Raw genomic sequence first — 18,133 nt, 5'->3', positions numbered from 1 at the left:
TAATAATAATAATAATAATAATAACAATAATAACGTGCTTTTGAACCATGTTTCTGGGTGAACCTCTCCAGGTTCGCTCTGTGTGTTTGTTCTGCTGCCCTGGACGTGCCGTGGCTCCTCCCGTGTAGGCGGGGTTAAAGCGGGAAAAGAGGTTCGTTCAGAAAAAAGAGTGGGGGGTAGAGAAAAGGAGCCGACCCCGGCAGAAACGTGCTCTGTGTTCGTTCTTATCGTCCCTCGTCGGATTACATTTATTTTAAAAAGCAGAGATCTCAACGCCATCATTTGTGGCCCGTTATCTCCGCCCGGGCTCCGGTCGGTTCCGCAGCGTGGCTCATTAGACAAAACAAAGCGGACCGTCTCCGTCCTCAGTTCGGAGTCTCCGCCGGAGGAAGGAGGACTCTTCTCCGGACTAATGTGTCTCTGAATCCCGGCAGACCACGTCGAAGCTTCGGATTAAGGTGAGTAATGTCGGTTTTTAGGCCCACTGGGGCCCATTTAAGGCGGCTGAGAGCTGATTTCTTCGGACAAAAAGACGAAGAACGCGGGGGCCAAAGTTTGGGTGTGGATTATCGATCAGCAGCGAAAAGGCCCCAAAAAACACACACACACTTCAAAATGGACCTTTTTCCGACAACACGTCGGTTTCAGTGTGTGTTTGTGTCCAAACTGAAGGCCTTCTGGATCATTTCTGCCGGGTTGTGGACAGAAAGTAGGCCGGAGGAGGCAGCAACACGAAGGAGGTGATTTATCAGGCAGATTTTAAAGAAGCTGAAGTTTACAAAGACTTTGTCTTCTTCCTCTTTAAAACTGAAAAGTTTTTACGTTTTCATGCTTTTCTTTGTCCCAGACGACAGAAAAGTGTGTTGTTGTTTTTTTTTTGGTTTGTTTGTTTGTTGGTCAAACAGACTTAACTCAAAAAATATAAAACCTCAATGAAGACACACACACACACACACACACACACACACCAAAGGTTCAACCATTGGGGGTGAAGGAGATCCTGATCCAGACCTCAGCTGGATTACGGACTGTGTAAACTGGAGCCACCTTGGCCGAGGTGTCTTAAAGTCTTAGAGTAAGCCGGGCCGGTTCACCACAATCCAAAGTGTCTTGTTCAGTCGTGCCCTGCAGCTCTGATTCAGGACTATGGACTGAGCAGTCGGACAAGACCGGTCCTGCCTGCCTCCTTCACTTCCTGGAGAAGATCTGTGGCCCGAGGGGGGATGTTTTTCCAAACTAAACCAGTAATCTGTGTTCCCTCAGGTCAGTGGGAATGAGAAGCCTCAGGGTTTAAAGATGGCATCGTAATGACATAGCAACAGCACCGTATCGAGGTGTGAAAACACATACGTTTTTCATCCTGTACGCACAACGTACACCCAGACAGACCGGTAGTCACGGGCGCGAGGCCCGCTCGGGCTCCCTGTGGGTCCCTGACTCACTTCCCTTAGTTACATTGTTGTGATGTTTACACAGAGTGACCGGAGCCCCTGGGAGAGTTTGAGGCATTACTCAACGCCAGGCCCTTTCTGAAACCCTAATGTGAGTCACGGATGATGGCCAGGGTATGAGTGGGAGTGGGCTCTATTTGAGGGGATGTGATCATGCCTCAAACATCGGCCCTCCATGCCATGTAAGGAGGCCTGACTGGAGAGACGGGCTGCCAGGAACACAAAAAGCCTACAAACGTGGATTTAAACCTCCAATAACTGGGTGAAGTTGCTAAATAGAAGTTGCAGCTTATTTACACATTCAGCAGCTGTGGGGTGAAGTTGTCGGATATTTATGGCCCTTTAGCTGTTAAAACCTCCTCCTGGGTCCACCAGCTGCTTTCAGACTGCGTCTGTGTTGTGTTTGCTGCTGAGCTGGTTGGACACTGTTGGTTTTTAGACCCAGAATGAGCAAAGTGACACTATCAGAACAGTACAAGGCTAAAAGACCAGAGACCGAAACGGTACAGATGGAGTCTGGACAGTCCATTTCTGTTTTTACCTTAAAATTAAAAAAAATATAGATTGTGGATTGGTTAATTTGGTCAATTCACACAAAACAATTGATACCTTTTTATTCAAAATTGAATCATAAGTAATTTATAAAGCACAAACACCTGCGTCAGAGTTGTGAGGATTCACATGGTCATCTGATGATTGTTGGCCGGTCGACATAAAAAAAATAAATTTGTAATTAATGTCTCTGCACTTTTTAAAATCTGGTTTAGCAGAATATCAGTTGTCATATTGTCAACATCAAACTGACCCAGTGAACTTAAAGTCGGAGAAAAGTGGAAAAATAACACTGACGTCATTTTCAAAGACACAGTATGGAGCTAGTTAAGCTGGAATGCGTTATCTCATCTTTCCAAGGAGGGGTGGTGGCGTCGGCATCTCCTCCATATGACAGAGAACCCCCAAACAGGACTTTTACTTCGTTCTACAATATAAAAATAGTACAGAAAAGTGACTCTTCGTCTGTTACAGCAGCTGAGAATTTGCATAAGAAACAGAAATATATACGTAAGAGTGCGAAGAGCACAACATCGGCTACAGTAAACTTTTCACACCTTTTCGTTTTGTCAGCTGCCGTGAGAGCTTCAGAATGTGCTCATCAGATTGTACACGTTGCTTTTGTCTAACATGTGCCCTGACTAAAATAAAAAACACAGATAAAGACGGAGCCCTCAGCAGTTGACAGGCCTTTACAGTTCGGTATGAAGCCTCATAGGGGAGATGTGGGTATTTCTGTTTGTAGGCTGGGTTTCCGTTAAATATGCTGTCCTTGCAGTAGGAAGCGAGTCCCTCTTCCTGATCCCACAGCGGCCTGCCTGGGTGTGGTTTAATTAACAAAATGGATGCAGAGTCATGCTGAGTTGTTGAGGAATTAATGGACCGGGAGTGGCTGTGACTTCCAGCAGCAGGTGGGGGGGCCGGGTGGCAAACAGCGGGGGGATGGGCACTGAACTCCTCCTGTGGACTTCCAGATGATCCACCCAGCATGAACAACACGAGCTTGTGTTGATCGCCACCTTTCACTTTTGCCCGTTTGTGTCCCACAAGCTTGTGAGACAAACACTGTAGTGGGTTGTAGTAAACTAAACACCATCTGGTTTGAACTGTTAAAAACACAACAATTGGCGATCTTTGGTTTTAGGATTTGTTTGATCATTGTTAGCAAAACAGATGCTGAGTGTGAGGTTTTGGAGTTGGAAAGTCACCTTGCTCTCTGATTTAACAAAACAAAACACATGCATAAGGGGAAACTGTCTTCTTCACCTTCATTCTTAATGTTCTGTATAGACATTGTTTCTCTGTGTACTTTTTTAAATAAGGGACTTTATCTCGCCATCAAATAAAATCATTAAGTAAAATTTAAATGAAGCTCAATCGGCACACTTTCACATACTGCATTTAAGAAATTATGTTTCGCGTTGTTAGACTCTGGTGTAAACTTCTCTTTTCTCACTTAACATTTAGCCCCTCAACAGGGTTAGTAGTTCAGTGCGGTTAACCTCTAGTCACATTGAACAAGGAACCAGCTAGAGTTGTGGTAGCTGTAGCACCCAGCTCAACTTGTTTACTTCCAGTTTTGTCTGCATGCACGTAAAAAGAGCTTGAACAACGCCTGTCAATGCTCAGGTTTTTTAAAATTGGATTTATTTACTAGAAGTACATGTGACTTCTTATGTCCAGTGACACACTCGTGCATAACACGTGTGGCCAATTGTACTTTCTGACAGCTGTGCAGCCAAACGTTCTGCAGGAAACACTCTTTCTATCGGCTCTTGTTGGAAAAACATTTGTGAAATATTAGCAAAGATTGTAGTTTGTTAGTTTTTTTTTTTTATTATTATTTTTATGCACATTTAATTTTTATCATTGTAGAAGCCTGACCTAGTCTTCAGATTGAAGTTTAATATATACATTTTAGGCCCAGTCTTTCTCAGTCTCAACGTGGACTTTGTTGGGGATGTTTAAACATTCACAGATGTGCTCTGCTGCACCTTTAGACAACACCAGCTTTGTCTGTGTAAAGGTGTATGAGCCACACCGTGGATCAGGCACAGCTCATAAATCTAATTCACTCTTCATCAGATAATACTCATCTGCTGCCCGACGGACACCCACAGCTTAACATTTATCCGTGCAGAGCACCAATTAATGAAAAATGTTCCTCGGCTCTTCCAGCTGACAACCTCTCTGCGGCAGCATAAAGCTAACTTGCATAAAAGCCCAACAGTCTTCATTGTGCCGTATTTCAGCGAATTGCTGAGTGGGCCCCTGAAGCAGAAGTCTCTTTAGGTAACAACTAACAGGGCACCATGCCACCTTCAGTAAACAGAGGAAGGGGCTAACAAAGAAGTCTGACTCAAAGACCTCATACGCTTTTGTTTTTTAAGTGACTGAATCTGACCCTGCTGTCGGAAAGCCCCAGACCCCTTTTACTGAATGAGTAATTCTTTTAACATGGCTTTGTTACCATATTTATTAGGCTTATTTCTGTGGAATAGTCCCAGTTTACCTTTTATGTGCAGTGTACCAGTTAGTGCTATCACCTCTCATTGAAATGCAATTTCAGCCTTTCAGCCATTTCCGTTTACGTGTCTCAGCCTGAAAACAATTTTTGCTGCTATGCAGCGCTGTCTACGGTGTTCTGATAGAGCCTGACACAGGCGCCTTAAAGGGCTGACTATCAATCATTGACTCATGAGTAGTCATATTTTTGAACTCATTAATCATAATTTCAGTCCCTTTTTTATACAAGACAGGGATAATTCATCTTCATTCTGCTTTACCTTTTTACATTAAAGGTACCAAACAGGAGTTAAAGGGGCATAGTGGCTTTATTTATAAGCTAGCAGCAGAAATAGTTAGTTGTTATAAGCCTCTGATTGTTTAACTCCAATGTGCTGAATAAAATCAACAGCTAGAAACATTACGCTGGATTTGTGTGATTTAAGTGTAAACAAGTAAAGCCAGAAAAATAGAGGGTCTACTTTATGGAAAAATTGTGGGTGATGTAGTTTTCTAGTTATGTGGACCCAAATGACTTAATCTGTCAAACATCCATTGTTAATTTTCCATCAGGTGGTACGCTTAAAGTAGGTGTCACATACTCAGTCGACTCTGTAGCAGCTAGACGAGCAAGCAGAGGAATGCTGTCTGTGTTAATTCACATGAGAGGCTGACATGTACTTTCTGACTGCAGATGGAGTTAAAATGCCCCTGACCTGTCTGAATATGACAGCAGACAGGGAAGCATAACAAGAATCACTGGAGAGGGCTCAGTTTCAGGCAGCTCCTCCAGCAGCTGTTGGAAAACAGACTTGATAATATATTTGTCTGGGACTGTGAATAACTCCCACTGCCTGTTTATAGCTGGCCTGTTGTATTAGTTTCTAGGAAGCAGGTACTGCTTGCACATTCAGGCCACTCCACTGAAAGGCTTGAAATAAAGAAGACATTGGATTGAGTTGTTTTTAGCTGGGATTTGTCCCCGAATGCCTCTGTCGGACAAAATAATCCACAGTGTGGACATGTATGGTAGAGGAGCTGTATGTGCAGTAGGAATCTGAGTAACTGGCTTTTATTGTAACGTGCTTTAAGTGGTTGAAAGGAACAGAGAAGAGCTGTATAAGAACTGTCCCTATGCAGTTTGTAAAGGCCTGAAATTGTTTGGTCTAACCAGCAGTCCAAAACCAACATGTAGAAAGCTACAAATTTCCACAACCACAAAATATCTTACACCTTTGGAATGAGCTGGGCCTGTCTTTGGGTTACCTCAGCCACACGTCCATATTAGAGGAATACCTGGCAAGAACCTCGGTGTCAGTTACTGCTGTGGGACTGCAAGGAGCTGAGCACCTCTGCTAAATGTCCACAGGGGATGAATTGGAACTGAGAAGTGATGACGCTCAGCACATGAACACAAAGCATGTGCCTTCTCCAGTCTGCCCATACAAAGTCATGATCTGACACAGTTTACGCTTGTTTCTCTAAATATTAGGCTCTCGGGCCTGTCATCCAGAAAACCACATGGGCCGTAGTTTCTGCTTGACGAACGTAGAGGAGATCTAAAAGTGTATGACGTAACAACAAATGGGGGCAATGGGGTTAAAAATATTTTCAACACAGTAATTTTTTTAACTTTGGCCAGTCTTAGTAATCAGATTCAACATCTCCTGTGAACCAGGAAGTGTCATTGCCTGCTGTGTGTGGTTGGCAGATATTTTCCAACCACTGTGCAGTACTACTTCTGTGTTTCTCACACAGAAGTAGACCTTTAATGAGCTACAGCTGAGGGATGTTGCTGTTAACATCATTTTTGTAAGGGCTAATTTTTCAAACCACATGCTGCTTTTCCCTGCTTGTCTTTGTCTCGTATAATGGAAACTGGATGGAGCTGCTTGGGTAATCTACATGTAATTAGGTTTCAGGTTAGCAGAGACCATTTAGGAAATTCCCGTCCAATGCATGAAAGATAACTGATTCAAAATGTAGTAATTCATGACATACCCGTCGAGTCCTCTGTCATTCTTTACAGTTTCACCTCGGTCTGGTATGGATTAGGTGTCTTCCCTCTGAGCTCACTGTTGTCCTTAAATACAGCTAGTCTTAGTAAACATAGCATGATTAAGGAGCGCTTACAGTCCTCCTTTAACTCCATTTTTCACAGGATCCACTCATTTGTAAGGGAATGTAAATGTATCAGCAAACAAGCTTGTTTTTCAGCCTTATCGTGCATCAGGTTTATAACTGGCCAGTTCCTCTTCCTGTCATTTCGAGGCAGGACACATGCATTAAAAACCCCAAATGCCTCCCAATCTGTCAACTCTATGCAATTTGCAGGCCTGTGCGAGACAAGTCCCAGAGCAGTAAACAAAGCTGCTCTGGAGGAATGTCGGGGAGGAGCTTTAACTGTGGAAAGTCTTCCCAGTTGGTGTTGATTTTTTCCATTCATCTTCATCTTCATCATCATCATCATCTTCTTCTTCAACCGCTTATCTGTTTCCTGGTCATGGGGGGTGCTGGAACCAATCCCTGCTCACACTGGCCACCCTGGACAGGTCGCCAGTCCATCACAGGACACACACAGACAGACACAGACAGACACAGACAGACACAGACAGACACAGACAGACACAGACAGACACAGACAGACACAGACAGACACAGACAGACAGACAGACAGACACACACACAGACAGACAACTGCTGTTGATTTAAATTTTCTGAATTATCCTGCGTGTGTTCGTCACCCTCTTGAATGTTTCGTCCATCTGGTCACAAGCTCTTTTGTCTGGTTTTAAGAGACCCTAATTGATGAACTTAAATGATCATCTGACATAATTTCCATCTCCTGTCCCAGGCCGGTTGTCACACCATGCTCTGCTGTTTCTTTCTTTCAGTCCACCACTGTTCTGTAAATGATCGACTGGTGTAAAATTAGTTGGACTGCCATCATGTTCGACAGTCTTCCTTCCCGACAGCGCTAAGATCCTTTTCACTGACCTGGTCTGAGGAAACGTGCAGTTACCTTTGTCTCATTTGCCTCATTTCCCAGGATGTGGATTTGCTTGCCTCTATCCTATGACCATCGCTGCACTCACTTATTACACTTTTTCTCAGAGCATCTACAGAAGCACACGGTTCCTGTTTGTATTCATTCAGAGCTCAGTTAACTGTGCAGCAAATGTCATTTATTCCTATGAAATGTGGGAATTGGCATAATATCTAACGAGGACAGACTATTTTGGGACACATCTGTTGACTCGGCGCCTCCTCGACTTCCTGTCCATATCTTACTGGGGCAAATACTCAGAGTTCCTAACTTGGTGGATTAGGCAGACAGTCAAGGAAGTGTGTCAGTGGGCATTAGGGGAGTTTCATGAGCCTGACCAAATATGGGAACAGCACATTGATGTGATCACACCTACTGCACCTCCTGCTGTTGAGTTGTGACCTTAGGTCGGGGCTGACTGGATGGTTTGTATCCTTCACAGCCCAGCTCAGCTCTCCTCATGAACCACAGTTATTTCTTCCTACTTAATATTCGTTACCCTGGCAGCTTAAAAAGTTAAAATCTGCTGCTGCTCTGTTGAAGTCATTACATGTCTGCTATTGGACTCATAATGACTAACCTTGGTGAAGACTAACATCTTGTGTGAATGTGACTGTTCTCTCTTTTATGCAATTTTTTTTCCCTTAACATTTTTCAAGCATTTCTCCGTCTGCCTTCGTTTATTTTGTACCCTTTATCTGAAAGGATCTGTCGAGATAACAACCCACCTTTTTACTTGGGGCATGCCACAGCACAACAGCTTTCGAACTGCAGTTAAAAGGAAGTCATTTGTAAGCATAGAGGTTAATGGAAGTGTTGATGAACTTGCAGCTGAGTGTGGAGAAATCCTTACACATCTGGAAGAATGACTAACCCTCCTCCCTGCTGCTGCCTGGTGGTAAATTAATAACAGATTCCAAGTTGAGATGAATTTCATCAGAAATACAACTCAATGAGGACATTTTCAGGAGGGGAAATGTTGTGTAAATGAAATTCTTGGTAACAAATTTTTATAATGTTTTTATCTCAAACCCATTGAAAAGTTTTTGGATTAAAATATCTAATCTCTGAAAAGAGTAAACTACATGTCCTGTTCATACACTCAGCTTGGTCGGGTGGATAAAATTGCTCAGTTTAGCTGCAGCCATCTTGCTAAACTTTGCTAATAGCATGTGAGGCCTTAAGGGACGATCTATGATTTGCAGGTACAGAAAATGACCAGGTTTGCACATACACATCCATCAGAATTAGTGATTCCCCCCCCCCACAACCACCACCATCGCAGGTTCTCAACCCTGCAGCCACTGTGATGAAGATGGGACAAACAAAACCCAAACCATTCTTTTTCTGTGTGCTAAACACGTTACAAGGGTGCACAAAGTGTGATCACACTTTCAGATGCAATGTGAAGATGAAACACTGTCTCTGTGCCACATGAGGGTTCTGTAACCACAACATAATATGGCGTAGCTGTTACACAAACTGGCTGTTAGCCTTCACTGACACACAAGACAAAGTTGTCATGACTATACTACACATGGACATGTTTTTGCCATTCATACTGCTCTCTTTGACGCAGGTGTGTCATAAAATCTGGCTTTAAAAGATTCGTTTTCATCGAGCACTAAGTTTTGTTTTGTCTTTTTCTTACAGATGGATCTGCGGTTACTTTTAATAGCATCATTATCAGCGGTGCTTGGTGGCAGCTGGGCACAGCAAGGTAAGAGCACATTTTTTCATTTGTGTTGGGTTTTTGTTCGTCTGTCTTATCTTAACTGTTAAATATTAGCTATTCCACAGTGAAGCGTCTGTTAAGGGCCACACTGAAACAGATGTTTAAACTTTGGACGTCTGTTGATTTGATTTTGATCTGTCAGTTGACTTTTGGATTTGGCCAAACGATGCTGACTTTTGTTTTTGACAAGTCTCTGGTGTTCAGTGCACAATACAGCACAGTGATTGTTTGCACCAAACTTAGTTCTTTTCCTCTTACTTGTCTAATGTTGTGTGTCTTCAATCATGGGTTTATGGCCCTGTGGGTGAAGTCATTTGTTGGTGAACTGCCTTGAGCTTCTCTCAGCATGACTTAGTTTTCTTAAATGGGAAGAGGTTGTGTGTTGCAGCCAAAAACTGAAGCTGGTACGAGTTAGTGAACTAATGGAAACTCTGTTTTGCCATCTCTAACAACAACTTTTGTTGTTTCTTTCAGAGGGAAGCATATGCATCAAAGCAAATGCACAGTCATGTGGAGACTGCATTCAGGTCGCAGAGACGTGTGGATGGTGCTCAGACGAAGTGAGTGAAATCAATAAAGCATCACATGAATGAAAAGTTATTTAAACTGCTGGTGCAGTACTCTAACGTTCCTCTGGTCCCGGTGGCAGTGTTTATCTTTAGCTAATTGAAACGGGGTAAGTTTTAATTAATCTAAGTAGTCATATTTAAAAATATCTTTCACCGTTGCAACATAAAAAAAAATTATGGTTTCAATGGTTGATCTATTTAAATATTCATTGATCGTGTTTTTTTTTTTTTTTTTTTTTTTTTTTTTTTTTTTTTTTCCTTAATAATCTTTTTGAAAAGGTGGGCAGATTTTTCTGTTTCAACCTCAGCAGAACTATGTGGTAATATAATTTATACAGCAGTATGAGTGCACGGTTTCTCGTGGTGACAATAATATAAATGAATCTGTGTGAGAAATCAAAACAAAGCTTTCTAATCTAGTGGTTTGCTGCAGTTGTGTAAATAAAAGTTCACACAATGGGGCATGAGGAACTCACATGGCACCATGAGGAGTGAAGCCATTATTAGCCTAAAGTAACAAGCTTGTTTATCTAAGATTTGTGTTTTTTCACCTTTAATTTAAAGGCGTCTTTTTATTTAAGTGAAATCCAGATTAAATCTTGAAATGTTCTTTGTCTTTGTGTAGTCATCATTTCTATAGACGTTCCAAAATGTTTGGTCTAGCCTTGTGAGTCAGCACACTCTGAAATTATTCACCAAGGCTTGTGTCCTGGAGAATAACTGTGATGCATATATGTGGATGGAGCAGCTGTTAGATCTTGTCTACTTATTAGACTGCTGAGTCATATCCAGCTTATCAAATGTCTATGACTGAGGGGGTTTTTTCTTTTTTACTTTTTCAGAGAGGTGCAACCTCGACAATCACACTAATCTGTAAATCTCTTGCTCTCTAGGTCAACTCCTGTATATATGTTATTTTCCTCATTAGCATAAATCTTATCTGTGAGTCATGTGTTTTGAAAGAACAAGGTCAAAACATTATTTTAGTTTTGACTGAGTTCATTGTCCAAGTTCTCCTCCACTGTTGCTTTGTGAGCCATAATGTGCATCTAATGTATATTCTTTAGTGGCCCCCAGTCATCTGCATCTCCTGCTGCAAATGAACAGTGACTTTAAAAAAGAGATGGTTTGAGCCTAAGTTAAACCTAAAAAAGTCAAACTGTTGTGTTTTTGGCAGCACAATCCTTTTCTGTAAAGTGGCATAAATATAATGTAACATTCCTTTTATGTTTGTCAGTACATGTTGTGTTAGTGTGTTCTTACCTCGTCAACATGTTTCTTCATGCCCATTACACCAAGACGTTCCAGATGTTTTTTCAATTGGTTCCCATGAAAATTAGCTTGTTTTTCTACTTTGGACATTTCTAATTTGTAAAGATGTTCGACAAGAAAATTTCTTTTTGATACATGATTCATTTTATGTTTGTCGTCACAGATTCAATCCCAAACCTTTCCATCTCCTGAGCAAAGCTTAACCTCGAGAGATAATATTTTTAAGAGATATCAGTACAGATTTTACTATCCTCATGTTCGCCTCCTGCCCTTTTTCAGAACTTCCTTACTGTGGGTGAATCCAAGTCCGCCCGCTGTGATGACCTGGAGTCCCTGAAGAAGAGAAATTGTAATGTGACCAAAATTGAGAACCCACGTGGACACATCACCGTTAACAAGAACAAGCCTGTCACTAACCGCAAGAAGGACGGGGCTGAGAAGCTGAAGCCTGAGCAGATCACCCAGATCCAACCCCAGAAACTCACACTAACGCTCAGATCTGGTAAATATTCGATTTCTTCGGCCAAATCCTGCAGTGGCTTACTAGAGCAGCAGGATCTGAGACTTGTACTTCATTTTGTCGTGTTCTGTTTTTTTTTTTTTTAGGTGAGCCCCAGACTTTCGAGCTGAAGTTCAAGCGTGCTGAAGACTATCCCATCGACTTGTATTATCTTATGGATCTCTCCTTCTCAATGAAAGATGATTTGGAAAACGTCAAGAACCTTGGCACTGACCTCATGAGGGAAATGCAGGAGATCACCTCAGACTTTAGAATTGGTGAGGAAAAGTTGATCCCCAATAACAACAGTAAACAATAGAGAAGCTGTGGTGGTACAAATGCTTTTTACACATCAAATTTTCCTCACACCTTTCAGGATTCGGCTCTTTTGTGGAAAAGACTGTCATGCCTTACATCAGCACCACGCCAGCCAGGCTGAGCAACCCCTGCACGGGGAACCAGAACTGTACCAGCCCCTTCAGCTACAAGAACGTCCTGAAGCTCACAGAAAACGGAGATGAGTTTAATCGTCTGGTCAGTCAGCAGCAGATCTCAGGAAACCTTGATTCTCCAGAGGGAGGTTTTGATGCCATCATGCAGGTGGCAGTGTGTGAGGTGAGGAGGAATTCTTACACGGTTACTTCTCAGGCTCAATACTTATTTCGACATTGCATATCTCAATCTAACCAGAAAAGAGTTTAAATGACTATAACACTAACGAGGAGACTCTGACCTTCTCAGAAGCACATCGGCTGGAGGAACGTGACACGTCTGCTGGTGTTTTCCACTGATGCCGGTTTCCACTTTGCTGGAGACGGCAAGCTGGGCGGCATTGTCCTACCCAATGATGGGAAATGTCATCTGGAGAACAACGCGTACACCATGAGTCACTACTATGTACGCAAATTTGCATTGATGTTTAGTTGTCTCTTTCCAAACCCACGCATGACTGTCCAAGTCTTCTTTTATTAACACGTGTGTGTGTGTGTGTTTGTGTGTGTTTCAGGACTACCCCTCCATCGCCCATTTGGTCCAGAAACTGAGTGACCACAACATCCAGACCATCTTTGCCGTCACTGAAGAATTCCAGCCTGTTTACAAGGTGAACTTTGTATTTGTAAAATAACATCTTTAATGAAAATGAGATCTCATATAAATGCATGTCTTACATTTCAAAAGTGTTTAAATGTTTTCTTTGTGTTGTCACTGTCTGACAGGAGTTGAAAAATCTTATTCCTAAATCAGCTGTTGGCACGTTGTCCTCCAACTCCAGCAACGTGATCAAACTCATTATTGATGCTTACAATGTGAGTCAAACTTCATCTTTACATGTTTGTGACTGGATTTAATGGTTAATAACATTTAGCTTGAAATTCTTACCTATTTTGGTGCACACGTTTTTCTATCAGTCCTGTGGGGAAGTGTCCTACATCCTTTTTCCTTGTCTGAGAAAACATTGCAATGAAACCGACACTGAGGTCATCTACAGGTCATACAGATAATTGTACAGTAAAAAATAAAAGCTGAGGGCAATATAGCCGTCCCTCCTTCTCCCAGACTTCTCCCGTAATACTCAGGTTATGTCAGTGATGTGTATTCAACCTTTTTTTTTTTGTTCTTTTTGACAGTCTCTGTCCTCTGAGGTGATTCTGGAAAACGGCAGGCTGCCAGAGGGAGTTTCCATCAACTACAAGTCCATCTGCAAGAACGGTGTTGAGGGAACTGGAGAGAATGGCAGGAAGTGCTCCAATATCTCAATTGGAGATGAGGTAGATAAGATCCTTTATATTGCAGTTGGTGGAAATTTAGGGGCGGGAGTATTAATAACACAACACACAGTAGTGCAGTGTGTAGCAGTGCTACACACTTGTGTTGGGGATGTGAGTCATGTCTGGACAAATAACACGATTGGCGTCAAAGTATCCTCCTCATTAAGTTTAATCACTCTATAAACTCTCCTCTGGTTTCCAGGTGTCTTTCAAGATTTCCATTGAATCCCAGAAGTGTCCCTCACATGGCAAGTCTGAGGTCATTAAAATCAAACCGCTTGGCTTCACAGAGGAGGTGGAGGTAGTTCTGAACTTCATCTGCGACTGTCAGTGTGCCGCAGAAGGACAACCCAACAGTGATGTGTGCCACAATGGTACCTTCGAGTGTGGAGCCTGCAAGTAAGTACTAAGCCAGGTAGATTTAGTAGATCAGGGCTGTTGAGCCAGGAGCAGTGGAGCCTGAAGGGAGGGAGAGGCACAGATGTACATCTTTTAAAGGCCCAGGGAAAAACGTTGGGGCTTCTGTGGTCTAAACTTCAACAAAAGAGGAGGGCGGAGGTGTCTGTCTGTTGCTTTCTCCACCCAGATAATCACAATCATTGGCTCAAACCAGTGTCCTTCTGTCTTTGTGTACTTCGCTGACTTGTTTATTTTTAGTTTTTATGTTTGTGATGCTCATCGTTACCCTCCCTAAATGGTTACCCTCCTATCTGTCTCAGGTGTAATGAGGGGCGTATTGGACGTCTCTGTGAGTGCAGCAAAGACGAAGTCCGAACAGAGGATCTGGATGCCAACTGCAGAAAAGACAATGGCACAGATATCTGCAGCAACAATGGCGACTGTGTCTGCGGCACCTGTGAATGCAAGAAGAGGGAAAATCCAGCAGAAGTCTACAGTGGAAAGTACTGCGAGTGCGACAACTTCAACTGCGACCGCTCCAACAACAAACTCTGCGGAGGTGAGTCCTGTCTCAATAATACCCCTCACAACTGGCAGAGGTTTTATTGTAGCCCTCTGGTAACCTTTGCTATTGCTTGTACTTCACCAGGACATGGCCGCTGTGAATGCAGGAAGTGCATCTGTGATGCCAACTACACAGGAAGTGCCTGTGACTGCTCACTGGACACCTCCACCTGCCTGGCCAAGAACGGTCAGATCTGTAACGGTCGTGGCACCTGTGATTGTGGAAACTGCAAATGCACCAACCCCAAATTCCAAGGTCCAACCTGTGAGATCTGTCCCACCTGCCCCGGCGTCTGCACTGAGCACAAGTGAGTCTGAAGCCATTTAAACTTAATTTGATGGAAATTCTGTAATTCCGCTGGATGAATAGACAGATTTTACACAGCTTACGCAACTTTCTGTTCACGTGTCTGCAGAGATTGTGTGCAGTGCCGAGCATTTGACGCTGGTGAGAAGAAGGATACGTGTAAGCAGGAGTGCAACTACTTTGAGCTGAAAATGGTGAAGGATCGCGAAAAGCTGCCGCAGCCCACAGACCAGAGTTTCCCCCTGACTCACTGCAAAGAGCGAGACGCCAACGACTGCTGGTTCTACTACACCTTCGCCATCAGGAACGACACCAAAGAGGTCTATGTGGTGGAGAACCTCGGTAGGACTGAATAGCTTCTTTTACCTCAGCTCGTATGATATTGTTTGCTCGAGTTCGTCATTAAATCAAGTCATGAACACAGATTTGTCTCTTTACTAGAAAACCACATTTGTTTTATATTCCTTATGTTTTAATACACAGATACTGTTAGCAGTACTCGTAGCTGTCGTGGTGATAGCATGAAGGGAATTTCATTGCTTGTGCATTTGGTGTCTGACTTGCTCGATGCCAAAGTCTTTTTTAGATATTTGACAGATTCGCTGTCTGTTCACAGAGTGCCCAGCGGGACCTGACATCATCCCCATCGTAGCAGGTGTAGTAGCAGGTATTGTTCTGATCGGACTCGCACTGCTGCTCATCTGGAAACTCCTCATGATCATCCATGACCGCCGAGAGTTTGCCAAATTTGAGAAAGAGAAGATGAACGCCAAGTGGGACACGGTGAGTCAGTCAAACCAGAGACTCAGACGTGTATCACTCGTCTTCTACACAGCTCAGGTCATTGTTACCTGCAGCCTGAAGATGTGTCAGCATCTGCACCAAGATATATCTGTCTACAGAATGATCTGACTGCCTCTAACGTCTAAAGCACCAAACACAGTGTAGAAACAGGACAGAGAGCTCTGTGGTCCTCACTGTCCTTGATCCCCCTGAGCTCTGCTGTTAGATTCAGTCTTAATTCACTGAGGGAGCGGCCTTCCCCTCAGCTGACTGTGCTGCCTCTCACTGTCCACATGGAACAACTGCACAACCATAAAAGGCAAGGAAGCCAAGAGGAGAAAGAGGTGGGGTGATGGCTGACCACTAGTGGAAAGATTCACTGCTGCTCGGTGCTCTTTGTCAGTCACAGGAGCAGGTGACGTTCAGGCAGTGTTTGTGGGAATCAGTTGTCACCATATTATTGCTGTAGCAGCAGAGTGACTCTCTGGGGAAAAAGTAATTTGTTAGTCATCTTTGTATTCCTCATATTAAACATGAATGGTGTTGTTAGGGATATTCTCAATGACTGTATTTTTCTGTCTTATTTTCTTATTTATGTCAAACTTTTTATATAAACTATTTTTATTTCGTATTTCCAGTTTGTACCATGGGACGCTGCAAGTAAAATTAAAACTTCTGAATAAAATGTAGCAGATCACAATTTACTTGAATTTCAAGACTGCAACACTGATTTAAAAAAAAAAATGTCCTAATTGTCTTAATTAACATTATTAGTAGGTTAGAAATGGGGAAAAGAACAAATAACAACACAACAAATATTCTATACCTGTTAGAATTCATCCTAACCTTTCCTGCTGTGCTGAATATCTTTCCTTCAGACATTTACGCCGGACAGCTCCGATTCATTTCTTTTTCTGTTCTCTTTCATCTCTCCCACTTTCTTTCTCTCTGTGTTAGCAAGGAAACCCCATTTACAAGAGTCCTATTAACCAGTTCCAGAATCCCAGCTATGGGAATAAAGCAGCTGCTCTTTAGGTCCAAGTTTGTATCGCCAGTTTGTGCACTCGCATGAACTTTCTCTGTGCAGTTTGACACCAGCTGAAAGGTTTGGCAGCAGCATGTTGTGAAATTACCACAATTAACCAAAGTGTCTCATTCTGTTGAAGTGACTTTTTGTTTGTTACTAAATTTGGTTTATTACTTTAATCACAGAAAAATATTAATACAAGCAGAGTAATTTAACATGGCTGAGGTAGTTGACTCAACTGTTGCCTGAAGAGGATGAACTCAGCTTGTTCTTGTTTGGTATCATACTTTATAACCTAATCTGACACTGTTGAGTTCATTGACGCTGATGCTGAAATTCTTTTAAGGAGACGCCACAAACATGAAACACATGGTGTTGAAAAGTGCTGTGATGTCTAACAACAGTCAAACTCACTCCTGCTGTTTTTGTGTGTTTCTCAGGGTGAGAATCCAATCTACAAAAGTGCGGTGACAACTGTCGTCAATCCAAAGTACGAGGGCAAATGATGGAGCTGTGCTTTCATTGTGACAACACTGTATGAAAAATGAAATGGGGCAGGGTGGAGGGGGGGGGCGGGTTTTATAATGCTCTCACTGTTTGTTGTTTTCAGTCACCAAAAGATAGAAACGCATTTTGCCACTATTTCTGTTTGTTTTTACTAACTTGGTTTAATTCCTATGCATCCTTTTGAAATGTGTACAGTCTGTGTAAATGTGGGGTTTTATATTTTATTTTATTTCTCTGCAGAGCTTGAGAGAATAGTGTTTTTGAATGGATTTTAGTTTTTCTCCCGCTAAAGGACTGACCGTGCCTTTCTTCTTCTATAGAAACATTAAGCCATCAGTGTTTTGTTGAGGGTTAAATGGATGTTGATAATGGGCAACATATGAAGTGTTCCTTTCCAAATGAGCATGAATTCAATGTTGAGTGGGCAGTGACTCCGAACCACAAGTGGATAAAAGGTCTAACGAATGATTTGCTGTCTGAGCAAAGGTTTTATTGTCTGTAAGTGTTATGACTGAGTAGATTCACTTCTTTTAAATGTCTCTTTGGAAGAAACTCTTCAAATGTAGTGCTACTTGGCCGTGTTTGGCACAAATGAAATGTGTACAGTACGTTTTTGGGTTCTGTGTAAAGCCATATATGTTGAATAGGGTTGAGTAATCCATCTTGAACAATCAGCTGAACTGTATCTTTATCTAAAAAAGATATTTTCTTGGGCTGCCTTTCTAGGTGAAAGGGCATCAGTGTAGTGTACAGTAGTTTTACTGTTTGCCTCCAGGTTTTTCTTGCTTAATTTAAAAGCCATCTCAGGTCCTTAAATATTCACAGCGATGCCAAATATGCGAGCCTACCTTACTTGCTAACTAAATTTTCTCATCTAGAAATGCCTTGTTTTTTTTATTTGTCAATTGTAAACTGGGGAAAGATCCCAGTTTTCAACATGTCGGTGACTCCACCCAAGTATTTGAAGGTGCTTCGATCAAACGCTTTTATTGAACAGAAATAGGAGTGAATATATAGTCGTTCAGTTTTAAGGATCAGTGGAGAGGAAACAGTCTCTAGATCGCAAAAATGTTGTAAAGAGAGAGGAAAAAAAAAAAAGGTTACCCCTGTCACCGTTGTTTTAAGTGCCTTTTTTAATTTCCACATCA

The 18,133-nt window shown here is 42.4% G+C and overlaps 1 protein-coding gene across 3 annotated transcripts; it reads left to right on the top strand.

Annotated features, from left to right (window-relative positions):
• The first annotated feature begins 162 nt into the window (after nt 1-162).
• On the top strand, nt 163-18,133 carry LOC115057376 (integrin beta-1-like). 3 transcript variants are annotated; one of them, XM_029524459.1, is made up of 16 exons: nt 163-458; nt 9,208-9,274; nt 9,764-9,849; nt 11,410-11,632; nt 11,737-11,907; nt 12,006-12,244; nt 12,371-12,526; nt 12,636-12,731; nt 12,847-12,936; nt 13,258-13,398; nt 13,601-13,797; nt 14,118-14,356; nt 14,447-14,669; nt 14,778-15,010; nt 15,285-15,451; nt 16,409-16,486. In XM_029524459.1, exons 2-16 carry the CDS (start codon nt 9,208-9,210, stop codon nt 16,484-16,486), a joined length of 2,406 nt encoding a protein of 801 aa, XP_029380319.1. In that variant the 5' UTR covers nt 163-458. The 3 variants fall into 3 exon arrangements, with proteins under 3 accessions (XP_029380319.1, XP_029380320.1, XP_029380322.1); XM_029524460.1 differs by lacking the exons at nt 163-458; nt 16,409-16,486 and adding an exon at nt 16,919-18,133; XM_029524462.1 differs by lacking the exon at nt 163-458 and having other exon boundaries at nt 15,285-15,455; nt 16,413-16,486.

This window comes from Echeneis naucrates, chromosome 17 (assembly GCF_900963305.1).
Source record: "Echeneis naucrates chromosome 17, fEcheNa1.1, whole genome shotgun sequence".
NCBI lineage: Eukaryota > Metazoa > Chordata > Actinopteri > Carangiformes > Echeneidae > Echeneis > Echeneis naucrates.
Note: the sequence above shows the minus strand (reverse complement) of the source record. Positions and strands in the feature narration are given on the sequence as shown.